Consider the following 17,966-nt stretch of genomic DNA (forward strand, 5'->3'; position numbering starts at 1 on the left):
GTAATACCTATGATATGAAAATCATTACCTGAAGCATATATGAAGATACATGAATTCATAAGAAAGAGGAGGAGACAAAGAGATAAAGATTTGCAGATGAAAAGATACAGCGAACAAGAAAGCTTAAACACATGCCATCGTTAACCACCGTGAAGCCACAACTAACTATTCGTGAACAAATTATAACTTGCAGAGAAGCTGCCATTAACCACCGTGAATCCACCATCAACCACCAAGTTATGCCCACTCACGTAACCAGATTCATCTGAAGCAAGGTACAACGCCGCCTCCGCAATATGCCGAGCCTTCAACACCACCCCTTTCAGATTCCCATATTCCAAAGTAGAAGCTTCTACCTCATCAGGACCAAGATTAAACGGCTTACATGAAAGTGGCGTTGCAACTCCGTAAGGCGAAACACTATTAACTCTGATTCCATAACCGCCAAGTTCACTGCACGTCGATCTCACGAGCCCCAAGAGCGCGTGCTTCGATGTCGTGTAGTTGTGAGGACCCGTTCCGCCCAACGTGGCCGCCACGCTCGTCGTGCATATGATGGAGCCGCGGATTTTCTTTGCAACCATGGCGCGTGCCGCGTGCTTTATCGTTGCCGCCACTCCGCGAACGTTGATGGCAATGGTGTTATCGAAATCTTTGAGATCAAGGTCGAGGATACCGGAAAGGGACCCAAGTATACCGGCGTTGCTGAAGAGGATATCGATGCGGCCGTGCTTTTCCAAGGTGAAATTGACGGTCTCTTCAACCTGATTCTCGTCTCTCACGTCACAGTGACGGTAGGTGATTCTATCGGAGCCTATTGAAGCTATGACTTGATGACCGAGATCGTCTTGAACATCGGCGACGATGATATAGGCTCCGTTTTCGGCGAAGAGTCTCACCGTTTCTTCTCCGATTCCACTGGCTGCTCCCGTGATTAGAGCCACCTTACCCTCCAACCTACTTCAAGGTCAAAAAGTCAACGAAACAGAGAGAACAAAACTAAGAAAGATTTGTGGGGGTTATTATTAATTTACCTTTGTTTCTGCATTTGGACTGTGAGTTTCCTGGTTTGATGGAAGAGCTTTTGGTTTCCCAAAACCTGGAAACAAAGCTATTAACTCTTGTGATATATGTTCAATATCTTTTGTATGTTTTTTATTAGGGTCTCTAATGCTATGTAGCCTTTATTTATAAGAATAGAAGAGCGCAAAGCTCTAGAAAAAATGATGCCTCACTACTCTATGTACTCGAATGTTCATTTGGAATCATGATCATCAAGTACTCCAATAAAAAATAATTAAAATACTCTTATTATATATATTAATTTTGAGAATTTAAATATAAGTTTTAGTACTTTACTTTTTTGCTATTAAAAGATTAGGATTTAGAATTTTTAAAATATATATATATATATAATAGGAGTATTTTAATTATTTTTTATAATAAGTATTGTAGTTATTTTCTATAAAAAAATAATATTAATTTAGAATAATTTAAGAATTGATTCATTATTTTTTTGATTAAATTAATTTATCTAACTTAATTTTAACAAAAATAATACGATTTAGTTAAATTTTAATTAATAAAAAATATCTTAAAAAAATATTTTAGACTTTTTATTTGAGTGACTCCCATATATATTTTTCAACATATTACGTGTATATACGATAGTGTATTGAATAGGGTTGATTTTGCACTCGAATCTTACTGCATTCACACAACTACATTAAATATTTATTTGACTAGTTAAAATGATAAACTGGACCTAGATGATATAATAATTAATGAAGTTATTTGTTAATTACGGCGTACAAAATTAAACTGCGTGGTAGTAGTGTGGTACCGTGGGTAACTATGAATGTTAGGCGTTAAAATAATGTTAGGGGCTAGCAAATTTTATAATTTGTAATTATTAATTAGTTATTATTAATATTTTTAATAATATAAAATTATATTTAATAGTGTAGGATTGTTCATTTTTTTATTAAATGTTAGTCAAATTTTAATAAAAATAATAATTTTTTAGATTTTTTCTAAGCGTTTAATATGCTTAATAATATGTGTCTTCTGATGAGTTGCTTCTTGATGGCTAACTTAGAATAAAAATAGCTTGCAATCCTTAAATTGTGTAATATCCTCCTTAGTCCTTAACGCTATTAAGTTTTACTTAGAACTACTAATCGTGATTACTCCTTCATTACTGCTTCATGGTCGGCAGAATGCATTCCTCCTCTAATAATAATAAGGTACCTTGACCATCAAACATGAACTTGGCAAATTTGATTGTGAATTAATTATTTGTGTGAACTCAATGTTTCCAACAGGTAATACCATATATAAAATTCATTACACCCTGTTTCGGATCACATGGCCTTGATAATACTTTTATTGTGCAGTTGAAAGGTCAAGTCTTACAAGTCGTATAAGCTGCACGCAGAACATAATGAAAAATTTTTATATGTATGTTACATATCTAAAAACTAGTATTAGTGGCTAATTTTTTATTATTTCATATATTTATCCTGAATCTAACTGTCCGAACGATTAATTTATCCTAGCTAACTAGGTTAGAAACAGAGAGAAATCAATTAAAGTAAAATTCTTTTAAAGTATACGTTATTATATGCGTAAAGTGATAGTGAGACACTGGTCTTTGAAGAAACTGAGGTTGTTATTGGATGAGTAAGCATTATACACCTTTTACAAAGTTGAATTTAATCAGTAATATGGTATAATCACTAGCGACAAAGTTGATTGGAATCTTGTTTCCTCGTGGAGTAGCCGAAAGGTGTTTATCTTTTGGAGTTTAAAGGTTGGGATTGAGAAAAGATGGTAATTAAATTGGGACTGTAATGTCTATTATTGGAGCTTATTAAAGAAGGCGACAAGACAAAAGCCTAACTATGGAAATAAAAGACTCAAGACTAGACTGGTAGAGGCTGATGCCAATCTCCAAGGCCCGAAAGTTCTGCCTCCTCTGTTTCTATTTTGAATTTGGTTGTCAATATTGACCCCTACAACTCGCGTATAACTTGGGATCAACTTCATTTTTTTTTTGGATATGGGATCAACTTCATCTTCGCTTGCCAAATTGGTTAGTCATAGATTAGGACCTATTTTTGTCCAATAACGGTTTGGTCCAATCAAAAACTGACTTTTTTTATCTATTTTTTAGAGAAAACACTCAGGCCCACTCCTAACCATTATTTCGAGAATTTTTTTCAAAATAAAATAAAAAAATAATTATTTTTAAAACTCTATTTTTTTAATTTTAATTTTTTAAATATGATTTTTTTTAATTTTAGTGCAAGTTTGCTGTACTTCTGACGAACTCTATAATTTTTATAGAGTTGGCCTAACCCAGCAAAATCAAGTGCATATGAATATATGAGAATACATAAGAATAAGTCATATTTTTATTATTTTTTTTATTTATAATAAAAAAAATCTATGTTAAATATAACTTATTACCATGTATCTGTATATTTCTACACACGATTATAATAGTTATCATTTATGCCTATAATATTGAAGAAATTATAGTTATTATCTGTATATTTTTATGTACTCCTATATATTTTTGGAAATTATGATCATAATTTATAAGTTGAAATTTTTTAAAATTTGAAAGAAGTTGGTGCGGGATGTAACGAAACCGTATAAAATTTATAGAATTTGCTAGAGGTACCACAAATTTACTCTAACCCAAAATAATAGCAATCCTAAAATTAAAGTTAGAATATTGAATTTGAAAAAATAATAATTTTTTTATTTTATTTAAAAAAAATCTCATTACTTCTAATAACAAAATGCTTTTTAATAAAAAAGAAAGAGTTCAATCTAATTCTTGTTCCTATCTCATTACTTCGAATAACAAAGCGCTTTTTAATAAAAAAAAAAATCAATCTAATTCTTGTTCCTTAATATAATAAGATAACGCGATCTTTCCATTATTTTTATCGTTAACTTGTACAATATGAATGTATGACACTTAATATGTCACCTAAAGAATTTTTGTTAAGTAAAAATGACGAAAAAATTTACTTATTTTATTGCTCTATTTTGTGTCGAGACACTTTATTCTTCAAAATAATCGTGAGAAATTGAATTAAATGTTCACTCTACTTTTTTAAAAAAAGGTATGAAAAGGTGAACAAACCTTGTAATTAAAAGTATCAAATATAGAATGTTGTATTATAAAAAAGCACGCTTCATAATATTAGGAAATAATTAAAATGATCAATTTCCTTATTTTATAAGGATACATGGAGTAAGTAATAAATTAGGTTTAAATAGTAAAAAAATCAAAATTAAACCACAGTACACACATCATAAATTGCTAGGAGGTAAAGAAGCAAAAACAAGCATACATCAAATTTTAAATAATAAGCATATAAACCACATCCAACTTATTACTCTGTAATATCAACGAGAACTTCATTTATTTTTTTGAAACAGGGCTATTAACGGCTAACAAGCCTCCGTCAACGACCAAATTGTGTCCACTAATATAAGCCGATTCATCAGAAGCAAGAAACAAAGCAGTTTGTGCAACATGAATTGGCTTCAACACAATCCCCTGCAAATTAGCACCAGCAACACCAGCACTTTCAACTTCGCTTGCTTCCATACCAAGAGCTTCACATGCCAAAGGTGTGGCCATAACATAAGGTGAAATCGAATTGACCCTAATTCCATAAGCTCCAAGCTCACCACACGCCGAACGCACAAGACCCACAAGACCATGTTTGGATGCGGTATAACCATGACCAGCTCCACTGCCACCAACCAAAGAAGCTATACTAGCAGTGCAAATTATGGAGCCACGTGTCTTTCTTTCCACCATGACACGTGCCGCGTGCTTAATACACGCCGCTGCTCCACGAACATTCACAGCTATTGTGTTATCAAAGTCATTCAAATCATAATCAAGTATGTTACAGAGAGAGCCTGCAATTCCAGCGTTACTGAACATGATATCTAAGCTTCCATATTTCTTGATAGCAAAAGCAACGGTTTCTTCAACTTGTTTCTCGTCTCTAACATCGCAGTGATGGTAACTCACCTTGTCTACGCCAATGGAACTTGCAACTTGAAGCCCCAATTCATCGTTAACATCTGCTATAACAACAAGTGCACCGTTTTCCACAAATAACCTCGCTGCTTCTGCTCCTATTCCATTTGCTCCCCCGGTCACAATTGCAACCTTGCCTTCCAACCTAAAAATCAAGCAGATTTGCATCAAGGTATGATTAAGAAACTAAACTAAATCTACTATCAATTGGTCCAACACCACTTGTTCACATAATCCACTCATATAACATACTATTTTCTAAGTCACTAAGGAATAAAAAAATATGTGCTGTGATATATATTAAGAATTAATTAAGAATTACCTTTGCTTAGACGACATTGATATTAATATGGCTTCGCTGCTTTGATGTGGAAATCTGGCTTACAATTGATAAACTTCTGTTGACAGAGGCAAAAGCTGAAGGCATCATGCTAGTTATTTCATCAATACTCTGATTAAATAAAAGCGAGTGATGATTAGAATTTGAGTACATAAGAGTTTAGTTACTATTTGAATAGCTTCACACGTGTTTGTTGAGAGTAATAATGTATTTTGTATTCATTCAAAATTCAATTCTGAAATAATGACCACACAATTTCCATCCTTATTGGTGGACGGACATGAGGGGAAGAAAGATCCATATTCCATCATGACTTGAGTGTGATTTTAGATCCACTAAATTTTAGATCCAATAATTACAAAATTTCATCACTTCTTTTGCTGCTGAGCTATAATGAATGAACTACCAATTCAGTTTTTGTTACTTTTTCACCAAAAATAACACGATCTTTGAAAAAAAAAGTGACTTTGATCTTTGTTTTTTATTTATGTGAGACATCTGTGATTTTTTTGTGAATTTTGCTGTTAAATACTAATAGAAAATTGCTAATCTGTCATGTTAAATTAATGAGATGAACGTTAAATGCCTAGGTGAATAGTTAAAAAATGATAGAGACTGATTTATTTCTAAATCTAAATTGATTAAAAATCTATTTATTCTATTTGTCCAAAAAAATTGATACAATATTTTTTAAATTAATTTTTTATTGTTGTGATATTTATTATATTAATATTTTTTTCAAATAAATTCTTGATTATATAGTATAATAAATATAAATTAATTAATAATAATCCTTGATACATTATTATAGATATTAAATAAATGAGAAATGATTGAGAGGATTAAATAAATAATAAACCTAATTATCCTCCTAACTCTATAAAACTAACATTTGTCAAACTTTTTTATATCTCAAGAAAAAGTATTTTTCTCTCTTAAATATCAATTTTTTATTCCTATTTTAAATTATTTTGCTCACTTATTTGGTTTTATATCCTTTTTTATTCTCTCAAATTCGTTCTCTTTATATTTTTCTAAACTTACAAATATAAAATAATGAGTTATTATCTTCTAAGTCTAAAAAATAAAAAAGCTTTCATGTGCCATAATCAATCACAAGAATCATTTGACACAATTTACCGAGATTATTAAAACATTAAAATGAAAATAAAAATTTTTATTTTTATATAATTTTGCTTCTAAGTTATTAATTGATGCACTGGATTTACTTTGTTATTCCGTTTTCGTTGATTTGCATTGGTTTTTTTGGTTATATATAAGAGATATCACTTTATACATGGCTATATATCCGAACAATGTGAGTTTTAAAGACTTAAAGTTCATAATAAGTCATCACTTTTTAATTATGAGAAGTGTTAGGGCATTAATTTTTGTGTTTTGTAACTATCATTTAGTCATGAATAATATTTTTAATAGTGTGAGATTATATGGTAGAAGATCACTCACTTTTCTTTTGATGATTAAGTGATAATCACAAAACAAAAAAGTTGCTGATCTCTTAAATTTTTTCTTTAATTATTATAACATTCTTAAACTCAATGTACAAAAAAAATTTAATTACTCTACATATATTACTAATTTATTACATGTATTTCAATTTTATTATTTATATATTTAAAAATTTTATTGAGAATTATTTATTTAATTCTATAATAAAGGGTTTCTTTCAGAAATAAAATAAAAGAAATCTATTTTTCTTCACACACCATTTTTTAACTTTAATTCTCCAAATACAATTTTTTTTTTGTTTAGAACAAATTTGTCGCATCCCGGCTAACTCTCCCTTTAAATTTTTTGAATCTCACGTTTTTAATCCATTTTAATCCATTATCATGATCTCCAAATAGTATATAGATCTACAAACAGTATATATGAGTACACAAAAATACACAAACAACAAGCATAGCTTCTTCAAGAATTCTTTTAATTATAAATTAAAAAAATAAGCTATATTTAACAAAGATTTTTTTCATTATAAATCATATTTTATTTTGAAAAAAATCCAATTCATCGTTAACATATGCTATAACAACAAGTGCACCGTTTTCCACAAATAACCTCGCTGCTTCTGCTCCTATTCCACTTGCTCCTCCGGTAACAATTGCAACCCTGCCTTCCAATCTAAATAAGTAAATATCATAGCAGAGTAGTCCATATATTGGATATAATTGTACAAAGAAATATTGAACAGGTAGTAAATTTAAAAGAAAAATTGTTAGAGACTAATATAATATTTTTAGTATATAAAAAAAGGCAGTGAGTTAGTATTAGTTGAAATATCTATCAGGCATAGTAAGTAATTAAAGAACTATTTGAGTTATAACCTGTCTTAAATGAAAAAGCGGATTACAGAAGTGTATTAATTCTAATTTGATCGGATTCATGCTTGGGTAATGTATGTTTCTGTAACATCAGAATAGTGTCTTTATCAAATAAGTGAAAACTCGCAAAACAAGGTAAAAGCTAGGAAAATTTAATCATTTTTTCTCCCAAATAAACCCAATTTATATATAGTTATTGACTTAAGCGTTCAGAATATTTTTTACATATATAATTATATATACTTCACGGTCAAACTTGAAGAATCCTTCCGGTATATTTAGACGAGGTATAGATTTTAGATACCATCAAAGACACCAGAACATATGAAAAAATATTAATTACCTAATCTTTTTCAATTTAAAAACCACAATTAATTAAAAAATACTGTTTGTATAATAAAATAAGTCACCAAAATCAATAATCATATATAAATATATGTATTATTTAATTTATTTTTAATATATATTTTATACTAATAACTGATTTTTAGGAGTAATTTTAATGTAGCCATGATATGATTGATTAGCCTAACATATTTTATTCACATAATCCACAATTCAGACAAGCACCCTTTATACATAGGATTGCTAATAAAATGCTATTTTCCAAATCACTAAGGAGTAAAACCGGCGATCAACTTGCTTTTAATAATTATATGTGTTGTCATATTGGTTTAAATTTTATCTGACGCTAAAATTAATTAAGAATTACCTTTGCTTAGACATTGATAATACGCCTGCTACTCTCGTTACTTCTTTGAATCAGATATAAGGATTGTTATTTCCCTTTCTTCTTTAACTGTTTCTTCTCTTTAGCTCAGTTATGAGTGTTGGGAGTTCCCCACCTTTCTCTTTATTGTCCTGATATGAACGCCTGTATTCTTTTTTCATTGAAATGAAAAAAAAATTATCTTTTAAAAAAAATTAAAAAGATAATACTACTGCTTCGCTGTTTTGTTGTGCAATCTTGGCTTATAATTGATAAACTTTTGTTGTCGTGTTGTGTATGGTTAAGGGACAGAAGGCGCTGCAAACTTGTTGACCACACAATTTCCTACAGGGACAGGGATTATGCAGAACCATATATTTTTATATTTATGTTGTTAATTAAATAAATTTATTTTAAAATATATATATTATATCATGAATTAGTTTTACATTATCCAAGTTATGAGTGTGTCTCTTTTAATTGAGTTATATTTAAATAAGTTATATGTTTATTTTTTTTAGGCTCTTTTGAGAGTAAGAGTCTAAAAAATGCATTCTTAGTTTGGCCAATCAAAATAGATTCTTGCCTATTTTCATCGTAGTAAAATTGGTGACTTAAACAACATCTCGATGAGGGATGAGGCATTATTAAACATTAAAACCTTATGACAATACAGGAGGATACATTGCACTAAAAAAAAAAATTTACATTATATCGTTCTTTTACAGGACATTATATCATTCAAAAGGGTACTTCTTCTGGCTGTAATACGGGCAACAAAGGCTCTTGCAAATCTGAGTTTACGGGAAACAGATTACACTGCGCATACTGCGCCATCAACTGGACCACAAGCACCAAACCTACCATGGCCTCTACCACGGGTACAGCTGCAACAACAGTCCAAACAATGATTTCACACATTTTTCCACTCATGGATGTGCAGGCAAACAAAATATGTTTATATGTAATTGAAGATAACACAGACACGTGACAATTTTTCATCACATAAGAACTATCTGATCTTAGTTTTAGTTAATTCTAATGTACTCTGTACTCTCCTAGCAATTTAAATGAATTAATATATAAAGCATACTCTCTTTCCAAGAAGAAGAAACGAGGAAGGCAAAAGGCCGAGTTTCTAACCTCTTGGGACAACACAAGGATCATGACGACCACCAACTCTCAGAGTCGTTTCTTTTTTATCTCGAGTCACCGTATTTTGCTCCTTCTGCACAAGCATAACACCATGTTCACTTCAGATAAAATACTTAAGTAAACACAGTCAAATTGTCACGAAAAGGACCGCCTGATCAGCTAAACATCTAGTGAACATATATATGGCAGGAAATTAGATGAGTTGGCCTTTTTATACCTTTCATTTTATCTTTGATAAAATTCACACAAGAACTCACTTTTTCATTGTTCAATGCCAGTAGTTCTACAATTTAAAATTGACAAATCATGCGTGACCAGGAAAACAAACGCCCTTTGCTCCTCAACTTCCACTTAAAAGAGGACTTTTGTTGAGTAATGAATATGGCATCTGTCCTCACGAAAGTGGTTAAGTAAACTACCTCAACTACTGATTAACCTTCCCGCAAAAATGAGAGAGAGAGAGGGAGAGGGAGAGAAAGACTTACAGCAATAGTTGATGTCGGCTTGAAAGCTATTCTCATGTTTATGATTTCTCCATTGGAAATTCCACCCTGATTATCAATACAGACAATAGTAAGTAAAATATTTATAGACACATAACCATCATACTGCACATCTAGAGACAGCTAATTAGTAATAATAGAATGGAAATTGATACCTGTATCCCACCAGAACGATTTGTTCTTGTCCTTGTCCTTCCATGTTCATCTATATAGAACTCATCATTGTGTTCACTCCCAGTCAAAAAGGTACCTGTAATGATTTCATCAAGCCATCATCAGACAAAGTAATTGAAGAAAATAGCATTTTTAAAACAATTCTGCTATAGTCAGGTCATATCGTAGCACAGGCAATCAGAGTTAATAAAACATAAGCAATCCAAATACCTGCAAACCCACTACCAAATTGAAAGCCCTTGGTTGCAGGCAATGACATAGCAGCTTTAGCGAGTTCAGCTTCAAGTTTGTCAAATACTGGTGAACCAATCCCCTGATATATAATAGATTCAATTATACTCTTAGGCGGAAAGATATATTGAACATCAAATAATACAGCACTAAAATAAGTTAAAGCAGTCTTCCTTTTGTTCTGCGTGCTAATTATTAAAGTACCAATAGCAGGATCAGAAGAGCCCTCTAACATTGATGGGCTACAAATCTAACCATGGATACGTGCTACACGTGAAAGCGAGCTCTTAAAACTCCCAAGGATGACTTGAGCACAGCTTGTTTGAGTTCAACTAAGGCCTAGTTTCCAGTGTTTTCTAGATTTTATAGAATATTCAAATCATGCCTTCATTAGATTAATTTTATAATCAACAACCATTCAAGAATGAGTGTTTTGGACTCTTGAAACGCCATGCCCCTTGTATTCTAGCAATTCAATGTTAAATCCAGAAATTCTCTTCGGTGTTTGTTATTACTAGTACTATTATTATCCATGGGTATCAACTACCAAGTACCTTACACTCACCCATAAAACCCTTGTGTTATTATATATTTTATGAATTTTACAAGTTTACTTGTACCCTAAATTGTAACTGCTAACTTGCTCAGTAATTTTATGCTGACAGACAAAGGTAGAAAACTTACACGTGGACAGTTCCTCACTATGCATGTCACAACACCAACAGAATCACCTCTAACTCGGACAGCATCAATAGCAGCTATCATCTTCTCTGCATATTCAGGGTCAGGACATCGAACAATGTTGCTCTCGATCTGGAAAGTTTCCAAAGAATATATGCCAAAGCAAGATTTCAGCTTCAGAATTGCAATAATATAAGAGAGTAATAACCAATTATGAAAGCAAGTTAGAGAGAATATCCACCAATTTGGCTTACTGCAGTTAGTAAAACATTATGGCATTGGCCTTTTTATCTACGAATGCCATTTTTATTTTCCTAACACAAAATTGGAAAGAAAAGTATAGACATGATATGCAAAGACAATCCATTAGATGAGGGTTGAGAAGATGTCAGCCTGATAAGTTAGTACCATTTAAAAATATTAAAGTTAAAACAAATAGTCATCTTCAATTCTCCATGTATAGGATACATTAAATCTCCTTCAAACATTTTTGTTTGACTTAATACTTCAGACAAATTTACAAAAGGCACCAATAAACATATATAAATGTGATATTCACTTTAATACCTGATCAAGTGTCACAGTCTCATTATCAATTAAGTCCTCTGGCAGAACAACCTTGTGAACTTGAGACACATATGCAAGAATCTGAAAAGTAAGAGACCTTTAGCAAAGGATATCCTAAAGGAATTGGCATATAAAAACATGATACATGCACATAAATATACACCAAATATGAATAGACATATATAAATAATTGATGCTGGACAACTTCGCTTATGTCTTTACTGTGTAAAGTTCCTTGTTTCTTTTCTTGTTTTAGAGGATGTCTTATCCTCTCCCTTGTTGTACTTTCCTGTTTTCTCGTTTTAAAACTTTTTGCCTATCAAGAAGAAGAAAATATGTACTCCTCTGCATGTATTTTCAGAGGTGGGAACTGATAGAAGAATAACAGAAAACATAACATACAATGGAAAAAGGGGGAGAATTAGATTCGAAATATTTTTATCCCGTATTAATATCTATTGATACAATTTTACAGTGTCTTCAAAGAATAAGCAGTGGACCGCTAAAAAAGGGACAAAAACTCCATTGTGTAAAACAGGCAGAAAACTCTAGCCTAGACCACAAGACAAGTACACACCTCAGTTCCTGCAAAATCCTTAAGGATTTTTTTAGCAACAGCACCAGAAGCAACCCTTCCAATGGTTTCTCTTGCAGAAGATCTACCACCCCCCTTAAAAATAAGAGCCCTGATGCATAAGTTTAATGCCTGTCTGATTAAAAGAAAATGCCAAACTCATGAAATCATAAAAATTGATACCTGAACTGATCTGATACCATACTTCATGTCGTAGGTTGCATCAGCATGGGAAGGCCTATAACCTGATGACAACTCACTATAGTCCTGAAACCCAGAAAATGTAATGAACGAAGCTATAAGCATTACAGAATCATCTAAAGAATACCAAATATGAACTTGTGAGTCAGTCATAAATCATAATCAATTATTATTATCAAGACTCCAAACTACAAGTTATTACTTCATCTAATCAATTGCCAAATAAGGATGATAGATTTACCAAAAGATTATGACAGGAATCGAGGCTATTGGACGTTGAATCAGTTAGGAGTTAGTAGTCAAGAGTTAGTAAAAAAGTTAGGGAGATTAACAATTAGTAGGAAGGGAATAGGAGCGCGGAGAGGCCTCTCCAGCACAAATGTGTCATCCAAGAAAACACCCATCTAACGTCAGTCTTAGCACGACCAATTCAAAGTAAGTCCCCAAACATATATGGCTGGTTTTAAGTGCAAGTTCTGAAGATTATATAGTTTATCATCTTTGATTAACACCCCCTCCCCCCACCACAAAAAAAAACACACACACACACGTGCAAAGAAAAGAAAAAGAAAAAACAGAGGTATAAGCTATAGCATTAGATACTCACACGTCCTCTTTGATCAGTACTAGGTACAAATACATGGATTGGAGTTCCAGTAGTAAGTCCTGCAATTAACAAATTATACTTCAGTGTTTCATTTTTTTCGGCAATAACCATACAGCTTCCCAACAAATATATAGAAGAACTATTAACCTTCGAAGACTCCTGAAAATATTTTACACGTATCAGTCTCCTTTCTAGGAGTTGTAATTTTGCTTTGGCCTGGCCTCCTATACACAAGAACTGCACAATGTTACTCTTTAGAGACATTTTGTAATGCATAAGAAACAACCATTTCCTATCATTCATAGTTACAACAATGAAAAGCTATCTTAAAATATATTCATCTGTTACACTATGCAGTACCTTCTGTCAAGATCAACTTGCACGTCAGACTCGGAGAGAGGGATGCGAGGAGGACACCCATCAATGACACAACCAACACCTCTCCCATGAGACTCTCCATATGTTGTCACACGGAAGTGATTTCCATAGGTATTCCCAGCCGCCCGTATCTCTGTAATTCACCAATGACTTCAGAAACTCAAACCAGTGTCCATCTCAATATCATTAACTATGAACTCTTAAATGCATAACTGACATTAGATTACAAACCAACCAACCATTTCCTTTAATTTCATTATCATTTAAGAAACACTCAGACCTAATGTTGTCGGAAGTTAAAGTCAAAACCAAGTTAGAAGCATTTGAACTAAGTACACATCATCTAGGAAGCTTAAAATTTAAAATCCTAATAGGTAGAAAGTTTCAGGGGAAAAATAAATAAATCAAATTAAGAATCAATTTCACATAAGATGAAACATGTGTGTATGCCCCCCCTCTGAGGAGTTCTTACATGAACTAAACAACGAAATCACCTATTACAATGAATTACATGCTATATCGAACTTAAAATGTTAAAATACAGCAACGGATTCAGTATTCAAAATCATTAAGCTGGGAAAATTGCATTCATGAAAGCAAATAAATAAACACAACAGAGAACACGTATTTGAAAGAATAAACAGGGAGCAGATTGCAGGGAGAAATTTATATATTATGATGCAATGAAGAGAAAAAAGAGGTGGAAGGAGAGAGTGAACTGACGGAAGTTTTTGGGAATGCGAGGGCGGAGGGAGACTTGAACGTAAGCGGAGGATTGGGATCGGAGGTTGGAATTGGAAGAGATGGAACCGCCGAGGAATGGCTTCGAAGAGAGACAGGTAGAAGAAGAAGCCATTGAAATAAAACAGGTGGAAGAAGAAGAAAAAATGATGAATTAATATTTGAATTGAAATGAGTAATAAGGACTTAACGATGGAGCGATGAGGTTTGGGCGTTAATTGAGTAACCTTCTATGATAAAAAAATATTAGGTATATATGAATAAAAAAGGTAAGGAATAAAATTAATATTCACTTAGCTTAAATAACACATATAGATTAAAATCTGACAAAAAATAATATAAATATACAGTCGATCAATTTATTTATAAGATTCAGGATTTAATATAGAATCATGGAATAGTTACCGTCATAAACATGCTAATTTATGTGAATGGAATTGAAGAAATAAAAATCGAATTCTACATGTTAAAATTTCTTGTTTTTGGGTTGGAGTTCCATATAAATTAATTACCCATGTAAATAATAACATTCTAGGTCAACATAATGACATCTTTTTATAGGTATAAATGATAATAAATATATAAAATTACCAACTATGATTTATTTTAACGATTAATAACAAAGTTTGATTGAAATTGTGCATTATAGAACACAATGAGTAATTATCTAAAATATTAGTTATTCTCTTAATATTTTAAAAAAAAATTAAATATATTATTTTTAAAATTATTAAAAAGATTTAATACTTTCTTATTTAAAAATTAAGATGAAGATTTAAAATTTTCAAATTTTTTTCTTGAACGTATCATATATCAATTGTGATATAAAGATAAGTACGTTAACAAAGCTGAAATGCATTCATAAATTACATAAATAAAAGAATAAAATAGAAAAAAATTATTAATTATACACATAAACGTTTGTACTGTATGAGTTAAAGTAGAATTAGTTAGTAACTTAAAATTAGAAAATAAAATACAATAATAAAAATGTAAAACACTTAAAATAATAAAACTGTTTAAAAATTTTAACTAATATTATAATTTACCATATTTTTTGTTGTTGTTACCTAAAGTATTTTATTTTGTCATTGTATATAACATTCAAAATCTTATATAATTTGAAAGTGTATTATAAATTTATAATTAATTTTAGAGGGACAATTATAAATAAAATATATATTATCTTCAACCATTATTTATAAAACTAAGAAGCATGAGAAAATTAGTTTTTTTCACAAAGATCATAAACAACTCCAAAAACACAACTTCTACAATACATTATCATCACGATTTGTAACATCAACACCGAAAATCATAGTTTTTCACTGCCTCAAAGAGTTGAGATCTACTCATAGTGCAATAATTTTCCCAAAGAAAGTAGAGAAAATGCAATTAATCAAATAAGAACAAAAAATACTTATATCATTATTAAAAGATAAAGGTGAATTACTAGTAATTAATCCTATTTTTCCATTTTCCGAGTACAATTCTCTATTGCTATTCAAGCAAATCGCAAGGCAATGAAAATTACAGATAATCAAGGGGTAGAAACAGGATATTAAAGAGAAATCATAAGCATGATGCTCACTAATGAAAATATTTTGATAACTAAGGATTTGTCTTGGTGGTAGTCAAAATTATAAACAAAATAAATATTGACAAAAATATTTATCCATAAAACAGATGACATCCACATATTCCACAGACTTGGCCTGGAAAATAAAAAGTTTAAAATTTCCCATCATAACCTAATGAAACCCAAAATAAAATATCATCCATCATAACTCTTACATTACCATAAAGACTATAAGAATAAAAGAGAGACAATATAGTCAATGTAATTACCACTCATCATTGAAGATATATTCAATCATCTTACCTGAGCATCACTTCCGGGATAAGATTTAACCAAGATGCACACAATATCAAGCACAGAAAGAAGAACAGAATCATGTAGCAGAGTTAAACATGAAATTTACAAAGTTTCATTTGAAAGCAACAAAGCTGAAATGGGTTGTGGAAAAAAAAAAAAGACCCAATTTTAGAAGAGGAAAGACCCAAAAATCGAGAATTGAAACTTACTACCTTGAAGAGTGATGAATATAGTTTGAGGAATTTAAAAAAAAAAATTAATAGAAACACAATAGAGTGGATACAAACCTCCACAGTAGCTGCAGAAAGATTTCTCTTACCTTAGTTCCTAAATTATTCTGAAATTACAGAAGCCAGGACATCAAAAACCAAAGGAAAAACAAACAATTCATGCTGCATTACTTAGACATCTCACTTGCTCTTATTGGATGCAAAATTGAAGAGAAGAAGAAAACAGGTTAAAACCTTTTGGCAAGGGACAATCAGAATCCTGTTCTGGATTTTCTGCATCAACGAAGAAAGACGCCTCTGCACAACAACAACAACAACAACAACAATTGTACAGGCATTTACATCAGATCAAATAGTAAGGAACACACACAACTCATCATCGCAAACCATTACGAATCTGTCATTGGAAAAAGAAAAAAGAAATACCCCTATAGTTGTAGCAGCTTCCGCTGGCACAAACGCCGCCGAACCTGCCTCTGCATCTGCCTCCTCCCTGGTTGCAGTCCTTGACCCATTCCACCACGGCTGTAGCATGCACGACCGTCATCAAATCCTCCACCTTATCCACCACCGCGACGAACTTTACCGCGACCACTGGGACCCATGTTGCCTTAGACTCCTCCACCACCATAGCCGCCGTCGCCACCCATCCACCTTCATAACCCCTACCACCACCACTGTTGTCCCTTCCACCGCGACGACTCCCCTGAAGGTTGGAGCCATCAGGTACAGTGACATTATCTGCCTTGAAACTCTATCATCTCCCCCTTGAAGTTAGATTAGGAACAAGAAGAAGGGAAGATGAAAATAGGATGGAAAACACAGGATAGAATAGGATAAGATTTTTTTATTTTTTTTAAATAAAAATAGTTTTATGTTTAAATATTTTATAGAATTTTGTTTTAATTTAAAAATTAATAAAAAAATTATTTTTTATTAAGGTCTTAAATACTTATGTGTGTTTATAAGGTTGTATTTGCTTCCGATATTGGGACAAGAATACAGAAATATAAAATCGTGTTTGACAGAGACAATGTATTGAGAGTGTATTTTGTGTCCATCAAAGCATACAAAGACACTAACAAAAGACACAACTTATTTTTCATTTTTTCTTTCATTATTCTTGTTAATTTTTTATAATTATATTTTTTATTATTATATTTTTCATCTCAATTTTTTTGAATGAAAAAAAATGAAAATAAATTAGATTTTTATAATTTATTCTAGTTTATCACTAAACAGAATATAAGAATACAAAATTTTGTGTTTTTTAATATCAGTGTCTTCTCTTGTCCTATTCTCAAAAACAAACGCAACCTTACCATTTCTTAAAAGCTTTAATATTTTGTTTGGCTATTTTTTCTCTCTGTAAACACTCTATAAACGCAGAAGTAATTTTGATCACAAAACTACGTTTATAAAAAGCAAAAATTTATAGCTTTTGTGTTGTGCTAATTGACATATTTAACATTTATTTTTTTTACCAACTTTATTCTTTATACATACTGTATTATTTATAAAATTTTTATTATTTTTCTTTATATAAGTTCTTTTTTTCTATTATTTATTATTTATATTTTTTA

At 31.3% G+C, this 17,966-nt stretch overlaps 3 protein-coding genes across 12 annotated transcripts; all 3 read right to left on the reverse strand.

Moving 5' to 3' along the window:
• Positions 1-4: 4 nt before the first annotated feature.
• LOC107492345 (short-chain dehydrogenase reductase 3b) lies at positions 5-1,179 on the reverse strand. 2 transcript variants are annotated; one of them, XM_052262656.1, is made up of 2 exons: positions 1,035-1,179; positions 5-960 (listed from the first exon to the last, which is right to left on the reverse strand). In XM_052262656.1, the coding sequence occupies exons 1-2, from the start codon at positions 1,046-1,048 to the stop codon at positions 162-164; spliced, it is 813 nt and encodes a 270-aa protein (XP_052118616.1). In that variant the 5' UTR covers positions 1,049-1,179; the 3' UTR covers positions 5-161. The 2 variants fall into 2 exon arrangements, with proteins under 2 accessions (XP_052118616.1, XP_015968845.1); XM_016113359.3 differs by having other exon boundaries at positions 11-957; positions 1,035-1,176.
• Positions 1,180-4,189: 3,010 nt separating this feature from the next.
• On the reverse strand, positions 4,190-8,668 carry LOC107492348 (short-chain dehydrogenase reductase 3b). 2 transcript variants are annotated; one of them, XM_052263204.1, is made up of 4 exons: positions 8,469-8,668; positions 7,494-7,544; positions 5,397-5,525; positions 4,190-5,219 (listed from the first exon to the last, which is right to left on the reverse strand). In XM_052263204.1, the coding sequence occupies exons 3-4, from the start codon at positions 5,411-5,413 to the stop codon at positions 4,442-4,444; spliced, it is 795 nt and encodes a 264-aa protein (XP_052119164.1). In that variant the 5' UTR covers positions 5,414-5,525; positions 7,494-7,544; positions 8,469-8,668; the 3' UTR covers positions 4,190-4,441. The 2 variants fall into 2 exon arrangements, with proteins under 2 accessions (XP_052119164.1, XP_020982020.1); XM_021126361.2 differs by lacking the exons at positions 7,494-7,544; positions 8,469-8,668 and having other exon boundaries at positions 5,397-5,742.
• Positions 8,669-9,095: 427 nt separating this feature from the next.
• On the reverse strand, positions 9,096-17,168 carry LOC107492342 (chorismate synthase, chloroplastic). Of its 8 annotated transcripts, XR_008010569.1 has the most exons (17): positions 16,810-17,166; positions 16,618-16,680; positions 16,473-16,490; positions 14,260-14,359; positions 13,519-13,669; positions 13,306-13,382; positions 13,159-13,217; positions 12,534-12,617; positions 12,354-12,446; positions 11,777-11,857; positions 11,213-11,341; positions 10,508-10,610; positions 10,279-10,373; positions 10,106-10,171; positions 9,838-10,008; positions 9,609-9,693; positions 9,307-9,352 (listed from the first exon to the last, which is right to left on the reverse strand). XR_008010569.1 is itself a non-coding variant. In XM_052263200.1 (16 exons), the coding sequence occupies exons 1-16, from the start codon at positions 16,915-16,917 to the stop codon at positions 9,207-9,209; spliced, it is 1,458 nt and encodes a 485-aa protein (XP_052119160.1). In that variant the 5' UTR covers positions 16,918-17,160; the 3' UTR covers positions 9,096-9,206. The 8 variants fall into 8 exon arrangements, 7 of the variants coding, with proteins under 7 accessions (XP_052119160.1, XP_052119161.1, XP_015968837.1 ...); XM_052263200.1 differs by lacking the exon at positions 9,838-10,008 and having other exon boundaries at positions 9,096-9,352; positions 16,810-17,160; XM_052263201.1 differs by lacking the exons at positions 9,838-10,008; positions 14,260-14,359 and having other exon boundaries at positions 9,096-9,352; positions 13,306-13,395; positions 16,441-16,490; positions 16,810-16,837.
• Between the last annotated feature and the right edge of the window lie 798 nt (positions 17,169-17,966).

The sequence above is a fragment of the Arachis duranensis genome, chromosome 6 (assembly GCF_000817695.3).
Source record: "Arachis duranensis cultivar V14167 chromosome 6, aradu.V14167.gnm2.J7QH, whole genome shotgun sequence".
Classification (NCBI taxonomy): domain Eukaryota; kingdom Viridiplantae; phylum Streptophyta; class Magnoliopsida; order Fabales; family Fabaceae; genus Arachis; species Arachis duranensis.